This window comes from Prenolepis imparis, unplaced genomic scaffold, assembly GCF_030444845.1.
Source record: "Prenolepis imparis isolate NDT839.2.m4 unplaced genomic scaffold, iyPreImpa1.0 SCAF_36, whole genome shotgun sequence".
NCBI classification, from domain to species: Eukaryota; Metazoa; Arthropoda; class Insecta; order Hymenoptera; family Formicidae; genus Prenolepis; species Prenolepis imparis.
Genome location: NW_028141194.1, coordinates 256,699 through 271,847, shown reverse-complemented (window position 1 = coordinate 271,847; position 15,149 = coordinate 256,699). Strand labels below are relative to the sequence as shown.

The 15,149-nt window shown below is 37.1% G+C and overlaps 1 protein-coding gene across 1 annotated transcript; it reads right to left on the bottom strand.

Annotated features, from left to right (window-relative positions):
- Positions 1-279: 279 nt before the first annotated feature.
- LOC145947012 (uncharacterized) lies at positions 280-14,813 on the bottom strand. The gene is made up of 3 exons (XM_083056787.1): positions 14,263-14,813; positions 6,802-8,386; positions 280-333 (listed from the first exon to the last, which is right to left on the bottom strand). Exons 1-3 carry the CDS (start codon positions 14,277-14,279, stop codon positions 280-282), a joined length of 1,656 nt encoding a protein of 551 aa, XP_082912913.1. The 5' UTR covers positions 14,280-14,813.
- Between the last annotated feature and the right edge of the window lie 336 nt (positions 14,814-15,149).

Sequence of the window (15,149 nt, the reverse complement as noted above, 5' to 3'; positions counted from 1 at the left end):
AGTAAAATAACAGAAGATTCACAGATAAAAAACTTACCTCTGAGCAAACTTTTTCTTCCAGAAATTATGATCGATTAAGTATTGAAATCTCGTGCACGTGGAACTAACATTTTCAATGTCCTCTAAGCTAATATTCTCGTTTTCCAGAATTGTGAATATAATCTCGTTAGGCAAATTCATTATCGTAGCCATTATTATTGCGAGAAATTAAATATAACACAATATAAAAACGACTTGCAGTTTTAGTCGTACTTAACGAATCAGTTGATATTCTATGCACTAACTCCGTTTTGTAGAGAGCACGAGGTTTTCTGCATCATGGACAGTCTTAGACTAAGAATGACCAAATGCTTCGCGGTACAAAAAAATAAAGATAGAATATATATATATATATTTCTTTTCTCTCTCACTCTTCTACAACGACTTATACGACTCGATCCTGCTTAAGAGATTTTGGCCCTACCTACGTCTATCTTTTTTCTTAAAGAGAAACAAAGAAATTTGACTTTCTCTATGCGTTCTTCAGGTCTTGTCCAGTTGTTTGCACTAAATTATCTATGTTGTAAAAAGTAACGGCGTTTTCAGCCCGTAGCGAATTTTATGTTATTTATATTAAAAAATCATAATTGATTCTTTTTCGTTGATAATTTTTTAAGATTATACTTATATTTCTCTATAAAAGAAACTTGCACAAACTAAAATTTTCAGCGTCCTGTGAGCTAATATTCTCGTTTTCTAGAATTGTGAAAATAATCTCCTTAGGCAAATCCTTTATCGTAACCATAATTTATGCAAAAATATATGTGACACAATATAAAAACAACTTGCACTTTTAATCGTTCTTAATGAGTCGGTTGATATTATGTATATACACTAATTCCGTTTTATAGAACACGAGACTTACTGCACCCCCCATGGACAGTCACAGACTGACAAGAATGACCAAATGTTTCGGAACAAAATAAAGATATAAATATTTCCTTTCTCGCTCACTCGAGTTTCCACAACGACTTTTTTTGGTCCTGACCCTGGAATTTTAACTACGCCTACCATTTTCGTTAAAAGCAAACAAAGGGAATTCAACTTTCTTTGTGCATTTTCTTCAGGTCTCGTCTAATTGTTTGCAGTGAATTATCTATGTTCTAAAGCTAAAGTAATGGCATTTTGTGCCCGTAGCGAATTCTATGCTATTTATATTAAAAATCGTCGACGAAATTTTTTAGGATTGCTTTTATTTATGCAAAAAAAAAAAAAAAAAAAAAAACACTATAATCATAAGGTGCTAAAAAAATCATTCATTTATTTGAATTTAAATGATTTAAAAAAAGCTATATTTCTTTTGAAATTATACAAAATATATTAATGTACTTCTATTAAAACCGATTTAATTTGTTATTTTTAAATATTAAGTGATATGTGACTTCTCTTGTAATCTATAATATTATTTATATAAAAACTAGTGTCACGATGTATGCTTATATATTTTTTTACAAGATTTTATTATTAATCAAAAACATTTTTTTCATTCTTCAATTTAATACAAATGTTTTAAAATTAAGCAATTATGGCGACAAGTGCAATTCTAATCAATTTTCGTTTTTTATCTTTCAATTTTCAGTTTATCAAATAATTCGTAATTAAAAAAATGCAGTATAAAAGCGCTATATAAATAATTTTTTCAAATAAAATAAAAATATTTTTTTTTTTTAATTAACTAATGAGTACGCTATAAAGTCAAGGAACAAAAATCAGTGTATTTAGAAAATCATATGATAATTTTATATAAATTTATGACACTTTATAAAGAAGCAAAACAATTGTAATTTGAAAGTTGGATCGAAACGCTGCAAAATGATTTGAATCACTTTATTGTCACACGCAATCTCTGGCATCGGAGGTCTCTCTCTCTCTCTCTCCCTCTCCCTCTCCCTCTCCCTCTCCCTCTCTCTCTCTCTCTCTCTCTCTCTCTCTCTCTCTCTCTCTCTCTCTCTCTCTCTCTCTCTCTCTCTCTCTCTCTCTCTCTCTCTCTCTCTCTCTCTCTCTCTCTCTCTCTCTCTCTCTCTCTCTCTCTCTCTCTCTCTCTCTCTCTTATCAGATATATTATACTAGATACACTCACTAATGTTTTATACTTAATTATGTCGTGATTTCTGACCGCAAACTTTGTGAGTGAGATGACAGCCTTTAGAGCGATACGCGGTTGGTCGTGCGAGAAAATATGGATGTAAATTTAAAAAAAAATGAAAATACAATACATTCACATTGTGCAATGGTCACTTTGAATCAATTTCATTTTTTCGATATTTTTTCAAAGAGAGAGTGGAACAAATGTTCAAAGAGTTCTCGGCCAGGATTCCCCGAAATATCCTATAAATGTACTGCTTAAATATCACTACTTTTCGTTCTTTCGCGTTTCTTTCTCTCTCGCTCTCTGCCTCTTTCTGATCCTTTTTCTCGTACTCTTTATAAAGAAATAAAAAACTATCGGATAATATGTTAAAGAAAAGCAATTCGCTACACTTCAACCAAAAATCGTGCATTTGAAAATAAAACCGGAGAATGTAATTAGAATTCCTGTTAATTACCTCGATCAACCGATGTGTTGTGTGATCAATAAAAATTAGCCAAAACAACGACAGCAAGCGATCTGGAAACCACGTCATTGTTTAAGATTTGTAGAAATTATAAGGTTACATCTGGGAATTATAAGTCGCATTCGTCAATTCACGAGATAAGATTACAAGATAATTTAAGCTACGCGTGATGGCATTCTTTCTATGATCGGTTCCTTCATTTCACAGCTCAAAATCTTACTCTGACGTGCTCTCATTTAAAACAAATTCATTTTTTCGCGTTCTTGTTTGCACATATTTTCTTTCTCATACATTCTCACCAGTCTCTCTCTTTCTCTCCCTCGCACGTTTGACAAATACATGCAATGCATACACGCACACACATAGGTACATACGAGTATATGCGCCTTTACGAGATCTTTTCTTTCTATTTTTTTATGTCCCAGTGTTTTTAACTTCTACTATTCATACCGATATGATTCTAGAACATGCAATTAACGATAAAATCGAGTAATTAAAATAAGGATGAACTCCGATGATTCACATTAATCTTTTAATAAATAATTAATCTATTTGTTGAAATGCAATGTTGTATGTGAAATGTATGTGAAATGTTTCAGAATTACTTATTGTAAGAGACAAATTTATTTCGTTCGTTTATAGGCCTGAACGTTTGATTTATAGAAAATCTAACAATTATTAAATGCATATGGGTTAGTTATTTGTTTATTTCAACATTTTGTATTTTTGATAGTGAAGTCAATTTTACTAAATAGAATAAATATTTTCAATCATATTCTTACATTTTCTAGATAAATTTAATCGCACAATAATGTTAATCAACTTTTTCATAAATTTTTTAGTGTTCGGTGGTATACATCATTTATTGAATTGGTACATTTTATGAAAAAATTAAAAATATATAATATAATATTAAATATAACACTTGCTCACAACGAAAAATTCAGTCGATATCATGAAAAAGAGGTAACAATAATTTTCGAGACTTCGGAGAGATTTCATTCATTCGATTGATCGATCAAGCGAATAATACATAATGTGTATGTGTGTTTGTGTGTGTTTACAAATAATTTACAAATAATTTTAATGTTACTAATATAATTTTTTTTGATAATAGGTACACCCCAAACATTCACAAAAATTTGTTAGATTAGAAAGAGATATAATTTTGTAAACATATTAATTATATATACCTGGAATTTTTAAAATATATTACTATAATTTTTATGTATATTCTCTTTAACTAATAAATCATCTACATAAAGTATATCATATATATCTTAAAAACTTTAAACATGTATTAAAGTAATAAATTGAAAATATATTACTATTTTTGAAAAACAAATTAATAATAATAATAATTCTACTAAATTAATAATAAGTATATATTAATTCTGTAATTTTATAAATGGGATTATAATCTTTTGTCGTCTTGTCGATTTTAAATAACTAGAACAACACAAGCACGCGCTATTCCTCGATTTTATATAAAAAAGAATGATATTTTTATACATATAAAGTTTGTTTACACTTGATTGATATTTTTGACAAAAATATTACTAAAGCGTTAAATTGCTAATTAAATTTCAAAGTAATAATATACGTTGTAAATATACATATAATATGTTATAATACTTTATTTTCGATTAATATATAGTTTTTGATAGAAATCAGCTGATAACTGTCAAAAATATTAACCGAGTTTAAAGTATGTAATTTCTATCAAAAAGTATTAATAAATCTTTTCGCGTCAATAAAATCGTAATTAGTCTCGATGTTGTGATTATCTCGATTGTCAGAAGATTCTCTTGTAGAAAATTCTATCTTTCTGTTCGCACTTTCTCTTAAAGATTTGAATACTAATATTTTATGCACTGCATAATTAATTAATATACTGTTTTTTTATGCGTTGATTGCGATGCATGGATAAAAATATGTAAAATATGTGAATTATGCAATGCATAAGAATTTATTATTTAAGAAACTTTAGAATCAGATCAGAGAACAAAAGAATAGAATTTCTACAAGAATCTTTCGATCAAAATATCTGCGCTTCCATTATAGATTCGCGCCTCTGTATATGTATCCGCATCACGCTGCACGTCTCGCGTGAGACTGACCGCAAGACTCTGTTGTATGAGTAGCGGTATCGCCAAGTACAACCCACACATCCACCACGCAGCGCGTCTCGCGCGAGACTGATGGTCAGTGGTCAGTCTCGCAATCGTCGCAACGTCTCGAGAATCAGTCTCGCGCGAGACGCGCAGCGTGGCGGATGTGGAGGCTACGTTTGGCGATACCGCTGCTCAGAATCATGCGGTCAGTCTCGCGCGAGACGTGCAGTTTTGGTCGAAAGATTTTTTGTAGAAAATTTTATTTTATTTTTTTTTTGTTCTCTGTTAAAGATTTAAATAATGAATTTTTATGCATTGCATAATTCACATATTTTACATATTTTTATCCATGCATCGCAATCAACGCATAAAAAACTTATATAACTCGATTCCTCACAATATTCTGCATAAGAAGTTATAAGAGTAGGATAGTCCAAAAAATGAATAGTTTACGAGATACTTTATACTTTTGTTTGACACAAAATCTTATATCTATTTATCTATTTAATATTAAGTGTCTTATTTACAAGCATACATTTCCTCTGTAATGTATAAAATCTATATATGTTACATTGTATGCATAAAACGGAAACAGAAATTATTATTTTATATCTATATCAACTATCTGTATAATTTTTCTTTCAATATATGTACCAATAAATTATATTTCTTATATGACTCGATCTTTAAAGCCGCGTAAACTTTTATATAATATGCAAAATATAGTATGTATATTTATGTATATAAATATTCTATGTATAATATAATATACTACATATAGAAGTTTTGTGCTTAAAGCAGATGATTCGTACATACAATTTATATATTTGTTAAATGGTAAATATTAAACACGTAATATAAAAAGCAATATGAAAAGAGAAGTCTATATAGTTTATATATATATTTATTTGTTTTCTCCCTTTAAATTATAAAAATAACCGGCAAATTTTGCACAAGAGCATTTCTTCAATATTATATACATATCACATTTTTTTTTATTAATGAATAGATCTATATAATGATGTAAATGCACAAAAATTGCAAGAATGGTCTTAAGATTTTCGTATATTTTATTATTTTTCAAAAATAAATTGTTGTGTGCCTCGAACAAGGCACTGGGGTTGCGCCGAATTAAGGATGAGGATCCTCGGGTCGACCGGGATGTCGTAGGAAGATAGGAAGATTATTCTCTCTTCTTTTGATTAAATATATTTTTATTTCGGATTGAATATGGTTTCGCTTTATTTCTCGTCCTTTCTTTAAATATATATTCGCGTAACATTCGATGAGCGTATATTCGTATTCCTCTCAATAATTCAGGTCTTTGTTAGTGAGTCTCGTTCTGATGTTCTGGTTTCTTATTAGCGACCACGTCTTGATGTTTAGGAATTGTATTCGAGACTCCGTCTTGATGTTTAGGAGTTTTATTCGAGACTGCCTTCGCGGGCGGGCTCTCCGTCCTATCTCCTCTTTGTTTCTTGGATTTCTTTCGGGAGAGGCCCTTGGAAACAGGTCTCTGATTGGTTAACAATACTCACGCGTTTTTGATCTAATTGCAAGCGAAGCAGGTCGAAGTCCCTGGTCTTCGCTTGCATCTCGCGGTTTCCGGTGCTTCGCGCGTGTCTCGCTGCGTTAGCGTTTTCACGCGACGAGCGTTTGTCGAGAGCGCTCTTTTATAAGCAAAAATGCTTTACAGTATTCTATAAAGATATTCAGTAAATTCTAATTTCTAATAACTACTGGTTATAGTTCGGGCTATAACATTCCTCCCCCGTAAAAAAAAGAAAAACGGAGGTACGAAGTTTTTCGCTTTCTTATCTTATTTTTGTTAAGATTATTTCTAATGCTACGTACAGTTATAATTCCCGTTTACAATGTAGTTTTATAATCGTTTCTTATTTCTAAAATCTAGTACTTTGGCTTCTTCTTAATATTGACCTTGGTATGCCAGAGTCATCGACTATCCTAACTGATGGTCGTCTTTTGTTTTTATTTCTTTGTCGTATTATTATCCAAAATACTATAATGGTTATTATAATTAATATTATTATTATTCCGCTAGATGTCATCGGATAGATAAATTGTTTCGTTGCGTAGAAGTTTTGTTCGTTGTTTTGTAAGTCGTTATCTATATCTGTTAATTTGGCTTTGAGGTTTGTTAATTCTAAACGATGTTGTGAGATATTTTCTAGCGTGTCTTCGTTATGTCTTGTTATATTTTCGTCTCCTGGAATTGTTATATTGATACTAGGTAGAAAGGTTTCTAGAACGGTTTCGTATGTTTTTTCTTCTGTTTCTATTATTGTGTCTGGTGTTGTCAGTTTACAATTTCCGTTTAGCGTAATTTCGCCGGTATTTCTTATTATTTTATTTTCAAGCTGACCGTCACATTGTATGGTTATCGTTTGTTCGGCGTCCGTCGAGTATAACCAAGTGTGCTCTTGGTGTAATGCTATCCATAACATGTGGGTCGAGACATAGTGTCTTACATTACATTTGCTCTGATAATGTTGTCGTTGCGTATACATTTGAATTTCGCATGGTGCGTCTAAATCTACGCGGTGTATAGGTGAATTGCGTTTACATACATATTGTGTATTAATTTTATTACAATTTCGCAATTCGCTTTCCGTCATTGTCGCATATGTTAATTTTTCTTTATCTATAACAATTATTTGATTATCTATTTTGATATAATTGTATACATTATTATAGGATGGTGTGGGGAATTTTATTACTTTTACAATATCATAGGTCGGTTGCGCAATTAAAGGGAAACGCAAAATAGTATATATTGTTGTCGGATCACAGTACGCTGTTATCGCGGTGTTTTTTTCTATCGCTGACCAGTCGTCTGTGTGGACTTTAAAAGGAAAATATAATCCTTCAGGCAGTTGCGCTGCCGCTTCTTTTAAATGGATTACAATGTCATTAATTGGCATTAATTTAGGGTGCATTTCGCCTTTTCGTATATATGTTAAATATTCCATTATATTTTCTGCGTCCTTTACTAATTCGCTTAGAATTGTATCTATGGCCCTGAAATGGTCACGTATTTCCTCTAAAGAAATAGATTCGGTTATTGTTTTTCGCAATATTTTCTCGTTATGTTCAATTATATTTTCTAATTTATCTAAATGCGCTACAGTAGCATTTACTAATTTTAATTGGTTTCTAATCGCGTGTTCTGTTACTTGTCGATTATTTTCTAATAATTCTAGCTGTTCGTTTATGCGTTTTTCGTCATTTGCGTCCATGGTCCCGAATAATGTTTTCGCTATTGAGCCTATTCCGTCTATTAGTCCTCGACGTTTGGTTATAGGTCTTTTGTATATAGTGTTGATTTGATTCATTATGTTATTTAAATATTTTAATTTTCGTTTCGCGATATTATTTGAATTGATACATATGTTCTTATAATAAGGAAGTCGCAAAATCGTTGAATCGCACATTATTTCTGTTTGTTTTAGATAACTTTTTATTTGTTCTTGTCTGTAGTTTAGGGGTGCTAAGTCTAATTTTACTACTAATTTCCATGTTTTCTTGGAATAGTGTAGTTGACCAATTTGCTCAAAGTATATCCCTGGGCTATGCTTGAATTCCGTTATTTTATACGGTCGATTCTTCTCGCGTTGATTCGCGGATGCTGCAGCGTTGCAGATTAAGAGTGCGAGTGTCCTGTAATAATATATTGAGTGTTTATTTTATCTTTAATGGTATTGCTTTGGTTCGCAACTTTTATCAGGTGAGAAAGGTGTTAGTTTCTTATGTGACTCTTGAGTCCTGAGATGCTTCTGCATCTCATCGCTTAGTCTTATGACAACTTTGGTGCCGCAAAGATTGATAAAAAAAAATTTTTTATAATGAGTTCTGAATTGTGGTTCAACTGCGTGGCTTGTGGCGATTTTACTCCGTGGTGGGAGCCTTTATGCTCCGGGTGTAGGCGTGCGGTGCGTCGTGCACCGGTGGTGGGGCCGGAGCTACCCGCCACCCGTTTAGGACGGGCCCGTGCGGCTATCCGCCGGACCGCGGGCACCCCGTTTTCCCTTCGGGTGTCCGTTGACGTTGCCACTGGGGTGCGTACTGTGCAGGAGGTGGTGCCTGTGCCTCCCGAAGAGGCGTTTATGATTCCGGCCATGCGGACCCTTGAGGCCTTACAACAAGGGCGGCCTCTTCCTTACGGTTTCGCTGACCGTGACACCGACGAGGAAGATAATTAAGTAAGTATTAATTTTCTATAAATAGCTTTAGTCTATTCGTATGCATGCGCACTGCTTTTCTTCCTTTTTTAATTGTGTAGTTTACGTCGGAATTCTTTTCAGTTATTACGTAAGGTCCTGCCCATAGTGCATCTAATTTTTTCGATCGTCCCCGTCGGAGCGTCTCGTCGTATACTAGTACTTTGTCGCCTATCTTAAATTTTGTTTCTTTCGCGGATTTATCGTAGTACCCTTTGGCTTTTATTTTGTCTTCTTTAATATTCTCTTTCGCGAGTTGATTTGACGCCCGTATTCTTTCTTTTAATTCTTGCGAGTAGTCGTCGTAACTATACGTTAGTTTGGGCGGTCTCGCTAGAGCTGTCGGTAGGTCCGCTTGATGCCCGTATACTAATTCGAAAGGTGTATGCCCCGTAACCGTGTGTGGGGTCGTGTTATACGTAAACATTGCGTAGGGAATCCACTCGTCCCAGTCTGTTTGGTCGGCATTTATATAGTGTCTTAAATATTCGGCTAACGTACGGTGTGAACGCTCTAATGCTCCGTTGCTTTCGGGGTGATAAGCTGTTGTCTGAATTTTATCGATTTTAAGTAATTTGCACGTATTCTTAAATATTTCACTTACAAAATTTGTTCCTTGGTCGGTTAGAATTTTTTCGGGAATTCCGTATTCGAAAATTATTTTCGTGGCGAATTCTTTCGCGATCGTGTTAGCTTCTTGGTTTGCGATCGGTATCGCTTTGCTAAATTTTGTTAAATTATCTTGGAAAGTTAGTAAATATTTATTTCCGTTATTAGTAATTGTTAACGGTCCAACTATATCTAGCGCGCATTTCTCGAATGGTTTACTCGGCGTGTCCGTAATAATGAGGGGTGCTTTTACTCGTCGCGATAATTTATTTTTCTGGCAGGATTCGCATTTCGAGATATATTTTTCGACGTCTCTTGTTAATCCTGGCCAGTTATGTTTTAATCGAATTCTTTTTATTGTGCGTTCGATTCCCTGATGTCCTCCTGTGGGTGCATCATGATATTCGTAGAGTATTTGTTGTTTCTCCTCTTCGGTATATACTCTAGCGTTATCGGCGAGTTTTTCTTCTCTCTCTTCTTCCTCTTCTTCTACTTTGAAGATTTCTCTCTTTCTTTTCTCGCTTGCATCTCGAGTTACGTGTCGACTTAACGCGTCGGCGTTCGCGTTTGCTCGTCCGGCCTTGTGAATTATCTCGTAATCGTATTCTTCTAATTTTAATCTCCAGCGGATGAGTCTTGATCCGGGGTCCGTGACGTTAAATAGCCAAATTAGAGGTTTATGGTCGGTTATTATTTTAAATTTTGTTCCATAGACATATGGTCGAAAATGTTTAACTGCCCATACGATTGCTAACAATTCTTTTTCGGTCGTATTATAATTTTGCTCTGCCCGAGATAACACTCGGCTGGCGTAAGCGATAGGTCGGTCATTTCCTACCGGTCCCTGTGACAGCACGGCTCCGATTGCGTAGTCGGAGGCATCGGTGGTCACGTTGAATTCTTCGATGAAGTCCGGATATTTTAACACTGGTGCGGTCATTAATTTTTCTTTTAGGGTGTCGAACGCGATTTGTTGTTCGTTTCCCCATACAAAAACTTCCGTCTTTTTTGTTAGTTTTGTTAACGGTTTCGCGATTCGCGAGAAATCTTCAATGAATTTGCGATAGTAGCCCGCTAGTCCGATAAACGATTGTATGTCTTTTATTTTTTGTGGCGTCGGAAAATTTTTTACCGCGTCTAGTTTCGACGGATCGGGTAATATGCCGTTCTCGGAAATAATATGCCCTAAGTATATTACTTCTTTACGTAAAAATTCGCACTTTTCCGGTTGCAATTTTAAATTATGTTTTCGTAATCTCTGTAGTACTTCCACGAGTCTTTTGTTATGATCCTCCAAACTGGATCCGTATATTACGATGTCGTCGAGATAAACGAGACATCTGAGCCCTTGTATCCCTGTTAGTACCGAATTCATTAATCGTTGGAAGGTCGCAGGCGCGTTTTTTAATCCAAACGGCATTCGGTTGAACTCGTAGTGTCCATAGGGGGTTGAAAAGGCGGTTTTGTTTTTATCGCGCTCAGCCATCGGTATCTGGTGATATCCTGATGCTAGATCAAGCGTCGTAAAATATTTGGCGTTCCCTAACTGGTCCAATATATCGGTAATATTAGGCAGGGGAAATGAGTCGCCTATAGTTAAATCGTTAACTTTTCGGAAGTCTACTACTACCCTGAGTCTTTGTTTTCCTGACGCATCGGCTTTTTTCGGCACTACTAATAATGGAGCATTCCATTGACTCATGCTTGTTCTAATAATTTGGTCTTTTAGCATTCCTTGCACTTGCTTATTTACTTCTGCTTTATGCTTCTCGGGAAGGCGGTATGGTCTTACGTTGACGGGCGAGGTGTCGGCGCGCGCGTTTATCTCGTGCTTTATCGTCGCGGTGCATGTCAGTGGTTCTTCATTTAAATGAAATATATCGCTATATTCTTCGCATATCCGTTGTACTGAGCGTTTTTCTTCGACGTTTAGATGATCCGTGCGTAATAATTGTCAGATTCGTTCGTCGCGCGTTGACGAGTTATGAGTGTCGCCCGTGTGTATCGTGTATACTTTGTGTGCGTTATCTTCACATATGTCTTCTACGGTTACGAGCGGCGTACTAATCTCTACGGTCTCGTCGGTCGTATTAATTATACTGACGGGGCACACAAAATTTTTTGGTTCTACCAGGCATTGTCCGATATATATTCCCGGTGCTGTTTCTTCGGCCTTTATCACGCCTATCTTATTACGATTCGTTGCCGCTTGTATTATCGTTTCGCTACGCGGTTTTAATTGAATTTTATTGTACGGTCGTAATTTTAATACGGCGTTTCCTATTTGAATCTCCTGTTTTTTGTAATCGCACGGGACTTGTTGCTTTTGTAGAAAATCGATTCCTATGATCCCTTCGTATTCCATTGGGAAGTCGTCCTTTACGACATAAATCGCGTGTTTGATTTTTCGGCTGCCTAGATCGATAGTCGCGTAGAATTTTCCTATTGTTCGCGCTTTATGCCCGGTTATGCCGATCAAAGTAATTTTGTCGTTGTATATCTCGGTTTCACCTTTCAGGTGTTTAACTTTTATTAAAGAGACAGTAGCTCCAGAATCGTAGAGCATGTTAATCTTGCCGTTCTTTACTTCGCGTATAGGTAGAGTTATTAAATTCAGGCTCGCTGCTCCACGAGGCGTCTGTCGCACGTGAGTCACCTGATATTCTATCGCGCGTGTCTTTTTATTATTTTCTTCTTGCCGTTCTTCCTCGTCACTGCTATACTCGGAGTCGGTATCTCTTTTTCGCGATTTCGGTTTCTTACTGTTCTCAATTTTATTTATGCTTCGCGATTTTTTATTATCGGTTCCCTTATCGCGGTCCGGTGTATTTGTTTTCGGCCTTCCATTTAAAGTCCAACACTCGTCGCGATTATGTCCGCGTTTTTTGCAATAATTGCAGAATTTCTCTACGGTATTTGCGCGAGGGGGCTTGTCCGGTTTTGGGAGCGCGTATTTACTGCTGCGGCAATCGCGTCCGTAATGTCCCGATTTTCCGCATTTATAACATTGCGTGGTTTTATGTTGACCTTGTCGCGGTTGTTGCCCAGTTTTGCTTTGTGATGCATTTGTCATTCGCGATGCGTTAGATCCTATTAACTTTTCTTCTGCGGTTGCGCCCGTTATCGCTTCTTGGAGTGTTGTGTATCGTTGTGATCGCACGAGTATTTTCAATTCGTTACGTAACCCGAATTGGAAATTTAATAATGCTTGGCTTTGTATGGTTTCTAAAATAGCACGCTTATAGGTGCTCGAACGCTTTTCTCCCTCAATCATTGAGCTATATAATTTCCTGGCAAGTTTGTCGACGCGTTGTCCGAAACTCTGTGCCGGTTCGTTAAAGTTTTGCTTGAGCGAATTGAACTCGATTTGTAAATGCGCTGTACTCCGCTTACTTTGATAAGAATTTTCTAGTTGGTCTTTCAATTCTTCGAACGTTTGAATGTCTCGTGTCTCGAAATCTTGCATGGCTTTTCCCCGTAATTTAGTAAATAATATTCCTTGAATTAACGCTTCCTCGTCATCAGGGTGAATATTTTTAATTGCGTACGTACAGGAGTTTAGAAATTCTTGTAATCGGGTTCGCGTTGTGCCGTCGAACTCCGGTATCATTATTCGCGCCTCCTTTAGTGACATGTACCGTTGTGAGGCATTCCGCCGATTTCGGATGTCACGCTCGGTTCGTCCGTAAGCCATACGAGGCTCGTGCTCTTCGTCCGAATCTCGATCATAAGCGCGTTCGCGGGATCTAATCTGCCTATTGTCTAAGCGCCTATCCGCTCCCTGTTCGCGTGTGTGTTCGCGTAGATTCCGTCGATCTCCTGCGTCTCGATTTCGAGGGTAGTCGCGGTGATCACGTTGATTATTTCTGTCTCGCTCGGGAGTGAGTTCGCGTAGATCTTGCCGACTGTCGCATCTCTCTTCCGCATTTTGATTACGGGTGTGTTCACGGAGATGTCGATTATCGCGGTGCCTATTTGCATCCCGTTTGCGTGCGCGTTCGCGGGAGCTTTGACGACTGTCGTCTGATCTCTCTCCGCGTGACCTCCAATCGTACATTTTATTTATTTCTGTCCGCATTTCGATTTGTAAATCTCGTAGGCCTTGCAATACGTCGCGCATAATAGGATTTTCCTCGTTCGCGTTGTTTTCGACGGGTGTCCTATGTTCGGCGGGTGTCCTGTGTACGTCGACTTCTACGCGATGTACGTTTCCGCGCTCTATAGTTTCGCGTAGGCGACCAATTTCGCGGTCCACAGCACCCACGGATACGTCCGCTGCACCATTTGGTGGGGTGTGCATTACCGACATGTTATCTTCGTTAGAGTCAAAATCGCTACTATCGTACGTAGTTGACCATCCGCTTTTCTGTGACGCGTTGCTAGGGGTTTTGCTTGCGCGTATTTTAATTTCTTTTATATTTTCGTTATTACCGTCTGTTCGCGTCTTTAGTATACTTTCGTCAAAACTATCGAAGGGGAACTCGCGTTTAACAATGACGTTCGCGGGTAATTCGTTTTCGCTTTCGCTTGAATATTCGTTCTCTAATTTTCTACGAACTCGCTCGAGTCTTTCTACAGTTAAGGGTAACGCTTGAATCGCTCGTTTGGCTGAGTCGCTATGTAGCCAAGATTTGTTCGCTATCGGTTTCGGGGATGTCTTGTTCCCTTCCGACATTCACGCAGAAATATTATAAGGATCGGACTTACAGTATTACGGTTCGCATCGTTACGCTCTTTATCGCTCGGTACGGCTTGGCTGCTGCTGCTGCAACTCGATCGCTCGTGGGCTGATAACGGCTGGCGGCTCGGTGCTCGTGATTGATACGGCAGGTCGTCGCTCGGTGATGATGCGTTGTCCGTGAGATTGTCGCAGGTCGGCGTTGTCCTTGGGACGTTGGCGATCCTACTCGGTTCTCAGCTGCTTGCTTATCGCTCCTCGTACTGCTTGCGTTGTCCGTCCTTCACTTTCACTGCACGGTGACTTCTGCTTATTTCCGTCAGCTGTTTTTCTAACTGACGTGCCTGCTTCCACACGTTGTGTATGTGTGTATTGCGGGTCTTATTTTTTAGTATGCTGCTTTCTGTGTTGTCCGTCGATTATTTCGACGTGCCTGATTTTTCTAATACTTTTGTATTGTTTTCAGGTCTTCAGGTTCCTGCTGGTCCTGGCGGTCCGTCGGCGCAATCCCACCGCTGCCACCAATTTTGTTGTGTGCCTCGAACAAGGCACTGGGGTTGCGCCGAATTAAGGATGAGGATCCTCGGGTCGACCGGGATGTCGTAGGAAGATAGGAAGATTATTCTCTCTTCTTTTGATTAAATATATTTTTATTTCGGATTGAATATGGTTTCGCTTTATTTCTCGTCCTTTCTTTAAATATATATTCGCGTAACATTCGATGAGCGTATATTCGTATTCCTCTCAATAATTCAGGTCTTTGTTAGTGAGTCTCGTTCTGATGTTCTGGTTTCTTATTAGCGACCACGTCTTGATGTTTAGGAATTGTATTCGAGACTCCGTCTTGATGTTTAGGAGTTTTATTCGAGACTGCCTTCGCGGGCGGGCTCTCCGTCCTATCTCCTCTTTGTTTCTT

Coding starts and splice junctions, on each gene's coding strand:
- LOC145947012 (XM_083056787.1), bottom strand. Junction 334..6,801: donor ACAACGAACAAAACTTCTAC/GCAACGAAACAA, acceptor GGTCATTCTTAG/TCTAAGACTGTCCATGATGC.